Source organism: Bos javanicus, chromosome 11, assembly GCF_032452875.1.
Source record: "Bos javanicus breed banteng chromosome 11, ARS-OSU_banteng_1.0, whole genome shotgun sequence".
Taxonomy (NCBI): Eukaryota; Metazoa; Chordata; class Mammalia; order Artiodactyla; family Bovidae; genus Bos; species Bos javanicus.
In genome coordinates, this window is record NC_083878.1 from 10,226,175 (window position 1) to 10,238,426 (window position 12,252).

The 12,252-nt window shown below is 43.3% G+C and overlaps 1 protein-coding gene across 3 annotated transcripts in view; it reads left to right on the forward strand.

The window, feature by feature from the left end:
* The window catches only part of M1AP (meiosis 1 associated protein), a 95,802-nt gene that overhangs the window by 81,639 nt on the left and 1,911 nt on the right, over positions 1-12,252 (forward strand). For 2 of the 3 annotated variants that reach the window (XM_061431833.1, XM_061431834.1), the window contains 2 exons: positions 10,474-10,680; positions 11,765-11,905. In XM_061431833.1, the coding sequence (XP_061287817.1) occupies positions 10,474-10,680; positions 11,765-11,905 (348 nt within the window). Of the gene's footprint in view, positions 1-10,473; positions 10,685-11,742; positions 11,906-12,252 lie in introns of those variants that run through there. The other variant, XM_061431835.1, reaches the window with a different exon arrangement.

The window sequence follows — 12,252 nt, forward strand, 5'->3', positions numbered from 1 at the left end:
AAAGTTCTGCTAGTTTCTCTGTTCCCTTGCAACTGCCTCAGGAGATATAAATCCTAGATTATCAGTTCCCAACCACCATTCCCTTCAAGTCAAAATAAACATATGCCCTCAGGATTACAATACCTCTCTCACTTCTCCGAATTCTTCCTTTTCCAGAAACTTAGCTACCTCTCACTTCTATTGTCTCAGCACTTTCTGACAGCCCTCAACCAAATGGTTTCTATATATTTTTCAGCTTTCACAGATATTCTAGGCAGGAAAACCAGTCTGCCTCTGGCCATTCCAACCCACTTAAATGTAGAAGTTGAAGGTTATTAAATGTTCATTTATTCCCTTTTGCATCCTTTATCTGACTGGACAATCTGTAATAATTTTCTCGTTTACCCTCAGTTAGTTGGCTGGTTCCACCGTGTTCTCATTTTCAGGTTCCTGGGCATAGCTTCTAGCAAAAGTGGGCGGTTTGCATTTTTATGATCTTATCTAATCTTGGCTCTACTATCACCCTTCAACCCACTCCAGTATTCTTGCCTGGAAAATTCCATGGACAGAGGAGCCTGGCGGGCTACAGTCCCTGGGGTCGCAAAGAGTCGGACATGACTAAGTGACTGAGCACGGAGCAGCACCTTTTATTTCCTTTGTCCAGTCCCCCTAATCGTTTATTTTGTTGTTGTTGTTGTTGCCTTTTTCTAAACTTGGATAACCACTTTGGAGAATGTGGTAGGGAATTATATATTTAATTTTTCCAAGTATTTATTAGATGAATTTATTCATCACTAGGAAAACATCTTTTCAGTTACCAAATCCTACTACATAGTCCCCATTATGTAGCTAGTGACTCACTTTCCACATCCTCATTTCTCTTACAAAGTCATGTCTGTGTGAACTAGGAAAAGAAATGAAAATACCACCTATTTAACAGATCTTTATATTAAGTATTTAATAGATCTTTCAGTTTCCAACTTAAAATGTCAGAATTTCTGGATACACATTCCAGAGCTTTACAACCCATGTCTGCCCTAATTGGCCACAGAAGTGACAGGATTCAAGCCAAGGTATGCCCAGCAGAAGTCAAAGTACATAGGCAATGACCTGGTTGGGCTGTAAATGGGTGGGGAAATGGAAATTCCTTGGTTATATTAGGCAAAGAGTCAAGAGCAAGAATCTAAGCTGAGAGTGGGGTGATGGCAGGTCAAGAGCCATTTGTTAAAAATGATCAGAATGTAGTTAGAGTATACAGCCTCCAGTGTATACAGACAGGGGCTAGAATAGCAGGATAGCACAGCATCAGTAGCCTTCTTGTGACCCAGCCTCTTGCTTCATCTTTCACCATGTCCCTTCTATCCTCCACACCAGCCATACTTACAAATTACTAAATGTTTCCCAAAGATGCTAAGCTGCTTCACACCACCACACCCTTTTTCATGCTGCTCCCTTCCCCTTGCCTTAGCCACACAACAATTTTTTTTAACTTTTTTCCAGATTCTGCTTAAATACCTTCACTATGAAGCTGTTCCTGCCTCCCACCACAGCCTGCCCCTACTCTTTCTTTTTACCCTGTCCCCACCCGTGTACCCATTGTCACATCTATTTCAACCTTCACAGAACTGGTAAATGGTATGAATGTGCACCTTAGCTCTCTAATGTTGAGAAATGTCACATTATTATATTTTTCTAAATAAAATTTTAAAAATATTAGTCCTCAAGTGCTAGGATATTAACATGCTCATAATCCTAGAGGGGCTAATAGTCCAGAAATGTGGGAAATGGCCCTTTGGTCTTCAATACATCTCCAACATTGTTGAATAGAAATGACAAGTGCAGACATCTTTGTCTTGCTCCTAATCTTAGGGGCTAAGCACCCAGTCTGTGTTGTTGGGTGTTGTCATTATAGACATCCCTGAACCGGCTAAGTCTGCTCCTGCCCCTAAAAAGGGCTCTAAAAAAGCTATGACCAAGGCCCAGAAGAAGGACGGCAAGAAGCGCAAGCACAGCCGCAAGAAGAGCTACTCCGTGTACGTGTACAAGGTGCTGAAGCAAGTCCATCCGGACACGGGCATCTCGTCCAAGGCCGTGGGAATCATGAACTCCTTCGTCAACGACATTTTCGAGCGCATCGCTGGTGAGGCATCGTGCCTGGCGCATTACAACAAGCGCTCGACTGTCACATCCAGGGAGATCCAGACCGCCATGCGCTTGCTGCTACCTCGGGAGCTGGCCAAGCACGCCGTGTCCGAGGGCACTAAGGCTGTCACCAAGTATACCAGCTCCAAGTAAATATAATATGCCTAGCCGCTGTTAACAGAGAAGGCAATGGCACCCCACTCCAGTACTCTTGCCTGGAAAATCCCATGGACAGAGGGCCTGGTGGGCTGTAGTCCATGGGGTCTCTTAAGAGTCGGACACGACTGAGCGACTTCACTTTCACTTCACTATGATGTTAACTGTAGTTTTTTATGGAGGCCTTTGATAGGTTGAGGAAGTTCCATTCTGTTGAATGTTTTTATCATGAATTTTATCAAATGCATTTCCCACCTTTACTGAGTTAATTATGTAGTTCCGTCCATTAGTCTATTAACATGATGTATTACATTGTTTGGTCTTTCAGATATTATGCCAACCTTGCATTCCTAGAATAAATCCCACTTTTAGTGTATAATCCCTTTTATATTTGCTGGATTTGTTTGGCTGGTATGTCGCTGAGGTTTTTTGCATCTATATTTGTAAGGAATAGTGGTCTGTAATTTTCTTGTGATTTTTTTTCTAGTTTTAGTATCAGGGTAATACTAGCCTTGTAGATTAGTTGCAAAGTTTTCCTTCATCTTCTGTTTTCTTGGAAGAATTTGTGAAAGATTAATGATATTTATTTAAAGGTTTGGCACAATTCACCCGTAAAGCCATCTAGGCCTTAATTTTTTTTGTGGAAAATCTTCTAATTACTAACTGTATATCTTTACTTGTTATAGATTGTGCCAAAAAGTTTATATAGCAGGCCTGAGATTTCTTTGCTTAGAAAGTCCTACTTACAAGATTAACCCTTGTCTGGCATATGGGAATTTGGATTTAGGGAGTGTTCCCACCATCCCCCAGTGGCTCACTGTGCAAAAGTATGTGCTGACATCTGCTTTTCTTACAGGAGTCTAGAACTTTGGGATGTGCTGGGTACAAGGTGCTTATGTGACCAACCTCCAGAAAACTGTTGGGCACTGAGTCTCTAATGACTTCTGGTGGACAACATTTTACATATACTGCCACAGTTTAACACTAGAGAAATTAAGTATGTTCTGGGACTCTACAGCGTGTGTGTGTGTGCATGTTAAGTTGCTTTAGTCATGCCCCCAACTCTTTGCAACCATATGAACTGTTGCCCACAGGCTCCTCTGTCCATCGGATTCTCCAGGGAAGAATACTGGAGTGGGTGGCCATGCCTCATCCAGGGGACCTTCCCAACCCAGGGATCGAACCTGCATCTCCTGCAACTCCTTCATTGCAGGAGGATTCTTTACCACTGAGCCACCAGGGAAGCCCAACTCTGTAGGTAGAGGACTTTTAAAAGCTTACACTTTGTTTCCTCTGAACTTCACCCATAAGCCTTTTCTTCATGCTGATTTTCTTTTGTATTCTCTTGCCATAATAAGTCATATTTATGCTAAGTCTTGTGAGTCCTCTTAGTGAATCACTCAACCCAGGAGTAGTCTTGGAAACTCCTGACACAGATTTATTCAGAAGATTTTCTATTTCCTGTTGAGTCAGTCTTATCAGTTCGTGTCTTTCTAGGAATCTGTCCATTTCATCTAGGTTACCTAATTTGTTGTCATACAATTGTTTATAATATTCCCTTATAATATTTTTCATTTCTGTAAGGTCAGTATTGATGCTACCTCTTTTTTTAATTTAATATTTATTTTTGTTTGGTGGTGCCAGGTCTTAGTTGCAGCATATAAACTCCTAATTGAGGCATGTGGGATCTAGTTTCCTGACCAGGGATCAAACCTAGGCCCCCTGCATTGGGAGCACGGAGTCTTAACGGCTGGACCACCTGGAAAGTCCTGATGCTACCTCTTTTATTTTTGATTTTACTAATTTAGATATTTTCTCTTTCTCTCTTATCAATCTAGCTAACTGGTTTTTACATTTCTATTGATCTTTTCAAAGAACCAACTTTGGTTCCATTGATTTTCTCTACTATTTTTATACTGTCTATTTTATGTTTTTTTACTCCAGTAATTTTTTAATTTCCTTCCTTCTACTTGCTTTAAGTTTAGTTTGGTCTTCTTCTTCTAGTTTCTTAAGGTAGAAGATTAAGGTATTGATTTGAGATCTATTTTCTTTTTAGTTTAATAGAGGAGTTATCAGCTATAAATTTCCCTCTAAGCACTGCTTTGGCTATATTTCATAAGTTTTGGTATTTTGTGTTTTTTACTTAAACTCATCTCAGATTGCTTTCTAATTTTCTTTGTGATTTCTTCCTTGATCCATCGATTACTTAGGAGTATGTTATTTAATTTTCTTATACTTATGAATTTCCCAAATTTCTTTTCTTTGTTGATTTCTAATTGCATTCTACTGTGATCAGAGAAGATACTTTGGATGATTTTAATTTTTTTAATTATTACAGTTTGTTTTATGGCCTTTCACATGATCTGTTCTGGAGAATGTTCCATGTTCATTTGAAAAGAATATACAGTCTGCTGCTTGGGGGTTTGGAATCCCATTTACCATCTTCCCCTGGTCTCCTCTGTGGAAGCCAGTATGAGAGCAGCAGAGGAGTTGTCACTGTAGCTTCTTTTTCTTCCCCTCCTGCATCCTGCCTTCTGGAGGGAGAGAATAAGCAAATAATGCCAAAGCAACAACTTCTTCCTGATGCCCTTCCAGATTCCAAAAATCCCCAGGTATGCATGGCTTTACTATCAGATCATATCAGTCGCTCAGTCGTGTCCAACTCTTTGCAACCCCATGAATCGCAACACGCCAGGCCTCCCTGTCCATCACCAACTCCCGGAGTTCACTCAGACTCATGTCCATCGAGTCAGTGATGCCATGCAGCCATCTCATCCTCTGTCATCCCCTTCTCCTGCCTCCAATCCCTCCCAGCATCAGAGTCTTTTCCAATGAGTCAACTCTTCGCATGAGGTGGCCAAAGTACTGGAGTTTCAGCTTCAGCATCATTCCCTCCAAAGAAATCCCAGGGCTGATCTCCTTCAGAATGGACTGGTTGGATCTCCTTGCAGTCCAAGGGATTCTCAAGAGTCTTCTCCAACACCACAGTTCAAAAGCATCAATTCTTTGGCGCTCAGCCTTCTTCGCAGTCCAACTCTCAAATCCATACATGACCACAGGAAAAACCATAGCCTTGACTAGACGGACCTTTGTTGGCAAAGTAATGTCTCTGCTTTTGAATATGCTATCTAGGTTGGTCATAACTTTCCTTCCAAGGAGTAAGCATCTTTTAATTTCATGGCTGCGGTCACCATTTGTAGTGATTTTGGAGCCCCCCAAAATAAAGTCTGACACTGTTTCCACTGTTTCCCCATCTATTTCCCATGAAGTGGTGGGACCGGATGCCATGATCTTCGTTTTCTGAATGTTGAGCTTTAAGCCAACTTTTCACTCTCCACTTTCAGTTTCATCAAGAGGCTTTTGAGTTCCTCTTCACTTTCTGCCATAAGGGTGGTGTCATCTACATATCTGAGGTGATTGATATTTCTCCCAGCAATCTTGATTCCAGTTTGTGTTTCTTCCAGTCCAGCGTTTCTCATGATGTACTCTGCATATAAGTTAAATAAACAGGGTGAGAATATACAGCCTTGACGAACTCCTTTTCCTATTTGGAACCAGTCTGTTGTTCCATGTCCAGTTCTAACTGTTGCTTCCTGACCTGCATACAAATTTCTCAAGAGGCAGATCAGGTGGTCTGGTATTCCCATCTCTTTCAGAATTTTCCACAGTTTATTGTGATCCACACAGTCAAAGGCTTTGGCATAGTCAATAAAGCAGAAACAGATGTTTTTCTGGAACTCTCTTGCTTTTTCTATGATCCAGCAGATGTTGGCAATTTGATCTCTGGTTCCTCTGCCTTTTCTAAAACCAGCTTCAACATCTAGCTGTAATTTCTATTCCTAGACACATATGACAATGAAATGTGTCTCTTCCCACAAGCAATGCAAAATGAGTGCTCTTGGCTCTTCCCTACTCTCAATGGCTGCCTCAGGAGCTCTCCCACTCAGGAGTGGGTCAGTGCTTCTTTAATGGATGGATTTGGTCCCAGGTCATTATCTTGATGGGCTTCCCTGGTGGCTCAGATGATAAAGAATCTGCCTACAATGCAGGACACCCAGGTTTAATCCCTTGGCCAGGAAGATCCCCTGGAGAAGGGAATGGCAAGCCACTCCAGTATTCTTGCCTGGAGAATTCCACAGACAGAGGAGACTGGAGGGCTACAGTTCATGGGGTTGCAAAGAGTCACACATGACTGAGTGACTAATACTTTCACTTTTTCATCATTGATGGCAAGTCAAAGAAGGAATGGTTTAGTGAGATTAGAGTTTTTACTTGATAATAATAAACTCCCACCTGCCCCTCTAGCAAGGCCTACACCAGTGCCATTGAATTGTCCCTTCTACTCCTGTTTTCCCATATACTAGAAATAAATAACCACCTCTTCTTCTTTTTCTTTGAAATCTGTAAAAGATCCATCTGGCTATTACTAACAGAAAACCAACCCAACTCTACTTTGAGTAAGAGTTTATTTTTCTCATGTAACAAAAGAGCGAGGACAGAATTCTGGGGCTGGTGCAGTTGATCAGTGCTGTCGAGGACCCAGGCTCTTGCTGTTTTCCCATAGCATCCTTAGCAGGTATACTTCATCCTCATGCCTGCTGCCTCATGGTCACAAGCTGGCTGCTGCACCTTAAGATCAAGTCCTGTCCTAGGGAGAAAGAAGGGGCAGGGTGCAGGCGCAAAAAGCCTGCCAGCACATTACAAAGCTTTTCCAGAAGCCACTTCTGCTGATGTCTCATTATTTAAGTCCACATTACATATCACTGAAAGACTAACAGAGAGAAAGGGGGTGGGGGCAGTGTCCAGGAAACCAACAGTGGCTGCCACACCACACCTTCCTTCAGAGCTTTAGTAATTAGAAGTGGGGAGGATGACTTTAATCAGGCTGAACTTGGAATACAGCATGCCATTCAATTCTCCCCCTGTCACACCTGTTCTAATAAGAATCAACCTCCACCTCCTAAAATCTAAACTCCCTGACACCTTACATAGCAAAGTCCCTAACCACAACATAAGTATAGAAATTTTTTCACCCACCTTCTGGTAAATTCAGCATCCAACTCATGCTCCTTTCTTTTGAATTAGAAAAAAACATATTCTAAAGTACTCAGCAGTCATCTAATCATTCTAATCCCAAAGAAGGGCAATGCCAAAGAATGTTCAAACTACCATACAGTTTTGCTCATTTCACATGCTAGCAAGGTTATGCCAAAATCCTTCAAGCTAGTCTTCAACTGTATGTGAACTGAGAACTTCCAGATGTACAAGTTGGGTTTCAAAGAGGCAGAGGAACCAGAGATCAAATTGCCAACACCTGTTGGATCACAGAAAAAGCAAGGGAATTCCAGAAAAACATCTACTTCTGCTTCATTGACTATGCTAAATCCTTTGACTGTGTGGATCACAACAAACTATGAGAAATAAAAGATGGGAATACTAGACCCCTTACCTGTCTCCTGAGAAGCCTGTATTAAGGTCAAGAAACAACAGTTAGAATCTCACATGGAACAACGGACTGGTTCAGAATTGGGAAAGGAGTACAAGGCTGTATATTGTCACTCTGCTTATTTAACTTCTATGCAGAGTACATCATGCAAAATGCCAGGCTGGATGAATCACAAGCTGGAATCAAGTATTGCTGGGAGAAGTATCAACAACCTCAGAGATGCAGATGATACCAACCTAATGGCAGAAAGTGAAGAGGATTTTTTTTCTTTTTCTTTCTTTTTTTTTTAATTCTTTTAAAAAAAAAAAAAAGAAAGTGAAGAGGAACTAAAGAGCCTCTTGATGAGGGTGCAACAGGAGAGTGTAAAAGCTGACTTGAAACTCAACATTCAAAAAACAAAGATCATGGTATCTGGTCCCATTACTTCATGGCAAATAGAAGGGGAAAAATTGAAAGCGGTGGCAGATTTTCTTTTCTTGGGCTCCAAAATTACTTCAGCTGTGGTGACTTCAGCTGTGAAATTAAAAGAGGCTTGCTCCTTGGAAGGAAAGCGATGACAAACCTAGACAGCATCTTAAAAAGGAGAGACATCACTTCTCCAACAAAGGTCTGTATAGTCAAAGCTATGGTTTTTTCATTTGTCATACACAGATGTGACAGTTGGTCCATAAAGAAGGCTGAGCACCAGAGAATTGATGCTTTTGAATGGTGGTGCTGGAGAAGACTGTTGAGAGTCCCTTGGACTGCAAGGAGATCAATCCTGAATATTCATCAGAAGGACTGTTGCTGAAGCTGAAGCTCCAATACTTGGCCATCTGATGGGAAAAGCCAACTCACTGGAAAAGTCCCTGATGCTGGGAAAGACTGAAGGCAAAAGGAGAAGGGGGAGGCGGAGGAAGAGATGGTTAGATAGCATCACCAACCAAACAGACGTAAATTTGAGCCAACTCCAGGAGACAGTAGAGGACAGAGGAACCTGGCATGCTGCAGTCCGCAGGGTCGCAAAGAGTCAGACGTGGCTTAGTGACTGAACAATAGCAACGAAGTCATTAAGCACTGTTCAATTTGAGGATCCCAAGGTCTTCTGAGACACCCCATGCCACTGCCTTTTCTCAACCTCAGATACCTGGTTTGTCAATTAACTATTTCCATCACAGGTTCAGTGCCTGTAGGAACAAGTTAACCCATGACCTGGGTAACATGCTCAAGCTTGGTTCCAGGACTTCAAATAATCACTGTCCAGGAAGAGGTTAGAAATTCAGAGTCAAAATAGGAGCCTTAAAGTTCAATTTCCCTACCTCTTACTTTCTCAGGATGTTCCTGGGAAATGCAGATAAATTAATATCTTTACCATTCTAATAAGGGTATATTTGCCTGTCTTCTTCCAGAGCCTCTGTCAATCTCTCTGTAAATTAGTCCAGAAATTTTAAAGTGCCCTGTAAAATCCTTTCAAATCAATCTTTTCCCAGTCCTCTGATAGTTCCCACGTCAGGAGTTACTTTTGAGAGATCTCATGTATTTCTACATATCACTTCTCTAACATAATTTTAGCCATTGTCCCTAAAATCAATAGACTCAAATTCTAGGGATCATAATTTTTTTGTGTGCTGCATTCAGATTTTTTTAGTAACCCCAGGATATAACAGTTGTGAATTTGCCTCATAACCCTGAGGTGTAAGAAATGTCACACTGCCATAGTTTTAGCCCCCAGAGACTTGCCACAGTGGCAAGATATTTTATTCTCCAAGGAGTCTTAGAAGGGTAACCAATTGCTCCAGTTCGCCCAAGACTGAAGTGTCTTCTGGGATACAGGACTTTCAGTGCTAAAGATGGACAAACTGAAACAGTTGGTCATCCTAAATCTTGGACAAACAGTAGTTTACAAACCTTCTGCTTCACGTGTCTAATGAATTTCTATATACCCATACCTAGTGCTTGGGACATAACGGGCATTCAACAAATTCTTAATAAATAAACAAACTAATCTACAAACAAATACATGAACCAGCATGAAAAAAAAGATTAAAGTAATGATAATAATCCAAACCCTGAGCCACATCAGAAGGTACTTGAAGGATTTCCCTGGTGGTCCAGTGGCTAAGACTCCACACTCCCAAAGCAGGGGGCCCAGGTTCAATCCCTGATCAGGGAACTAGTCCCACATGCTGCAGCTAAAAAGCCTGCATGCTGCACCAAAATCTAAGATCCTGCACTCTGCAACTATGCCTGGTGCAGTCAAACAAATAAATACTTTTTTAAAAAAAGAATTGGGAGTCTAGTAATAAGCCCTCACTTTTTACTTGAGCCAACTGAAATGGAGTGCCCTGCAATTTCCTAATATCCCTTCCAGCAAACATCCCTTCCAGGCTTAAAAAGGCCATGTCCTAGGACCAGGGGCAAATTCTCCCCATGCACACATAATACCGTGAGTTCTATATCATTTATTTCCAATTTGACAGACTTGAGAAGCATCAGGTACTTTCCAGACATTTTGGATCTGTCTTCAGGAACACAGTGCATCTCCAGATAATAAGCAAAATGTTAGAAACCATGAACTTCTGCAGGCACCTACCACCTGCCTGGCTTACCAGACCCCCTCAGAGTTCTGTGCTGCACAAAATGATGGCACTGCTTTAAAACGTCGAGAACTAGTTGAGGGGAGGGAGAGTAAACAGGCCGGCAATTGGGACTAATCTTCCAAACATGCCAAAGACTGAAGATGAGCCTACACTTTTGTGTCTTTGTTTCAGAAAAGAGAATGGCTGCTATTGGCCAAGGGGGAGCCCCTGAACCGAGAACACAAACTGAGAGAGCCCGCTAGCACCTTCTACGTGATCCTGCCATCTCACTCTCCCACTCTGCTGGTGAAGGCAGTGGCCACTCGGGAACTGATGCTGCCCAGCCCTTTCCCCCTGCTACCTGAGGACATGCCTGCTGACAGCCTTAAGACTGTGGAGGCAAGTGAGCCCGGATCTCATGGGATAGAGGGGAGAGAAGAGAATGGAGTTCAAGAAAGGGATGAGGGAAATGAGTCAGCCCCAGAAGGAAAGGACCAGGGAGCAGAGGGAGAAGTGGTTCCAAGAGTATGGTAAGAGGAACAGAGAAGAAGGCCAGGAACTGAGGTGAGGCGGAAAAAAGCACGCATCTGTGTGATGGTGTGTTCTCATGGGTCCGTCTTTGCAATCTCTGAATGCATGTGTGTGTGCCTGTGTTTGTACGCCTCTATCTCTGAGAGAAAGAGGAAAAGGCAGCCAATATAGGTGCTGAGAATAGGAAGAGCTTTAAATGAGACTATGATGCAAAAGAGGGAACAGCTCTAAGGCCAGTTTTCTCCTTCCCCTCCTCTCATCTTGGATTGGGATTCTGGATTTCCTCTGCCAGCCTCCCCATCTGAGGGTGGGAGGGGGGCTCACGGCACAGAGAACTGGAACCACACCCCTGCTGCTAGATTCCTGGCTTACCTGCCGAGAGGACAGAGCCTGGGATTGTGCTCTTGGCTTGGCAGCCACAGGGATGCGAGAGAGGTGGGCACGAGTGGCCGTGGCTCACTCAGCGTCTCACTTCAGGGCCAGTTGTTTCCTGGCACAGGATGTTGTGGCCGGAAAACCTGACTGCTCAGGAATGCTCTGCTCGCATGTCCTCTGGTTATGCTCGCCTCACAGGCCGAGAACTCAGTGTACTTGCTTTGCAGACTGAGCACCTCAGCCCCCAACTCACCCTCCCTCACAGCCTCACACACTGGCTCCCTTGTAACCCTCACGGCACTCTGGCCTTTCTCAGAATCCTTGTGACATGGTTCTTGGGGCCAGAAAGCTCAGTGTCCCTCACTATTCGGTTGCTGCTTGTACCCCTGCCTGACACTTCACAAGCACTCAGACCTAGGGGCCTGAACACCCAAGAGGGCACACATCTCTCTCACACCCCTCAGTGAAGCCCAGGGCCATCACACCTCCTCAGCTTCTCACACTCAGGTCTCTGCCTGACATCTTGGGTTCTGTGACCTCACGTTTCCCAGTGAGGCGCCTTGTCTCTCTTCTTCAGAGCATGCTTGATGACCTGGAACTAGAATCCACCTACAACCCCTTGGAAGTCTGGAGCCACCTGTACTCACACCTGAGCAGCACCTCTGCCAACCCTCATGGCCGGTTCCACCCAAGCTCGAAGAGCCGGGCTGTAAGAAAGGTACTTCCCTCCTTCCCCGTTATGCCCAGAATGCCAGAGTCCTCTTCCCCTGTCCCCCATCCAAAGGAGATCCTCCCTGATATCCTCTGGAAGAACAGACCAATGGGAAGAGAAGCCTTTAACCCTAGACAAAGAAAATTACAACCCTTACACAGTACTGGGACTTTTTTTGCTTGGGCATTTACATAAAATATTTAGTTATCTTAATTGCAGTGTTTGGGAAATTCAGTAGTCATTTAACAGATCACTGTCCCACTAAGCAAACTGGCTGCGTTGGAACCACAACCGCAGCCTCTGTTGAAAGAAGGTGGGATAAGAAATGCCCAAGGGGAGGGAAATTAGTATTT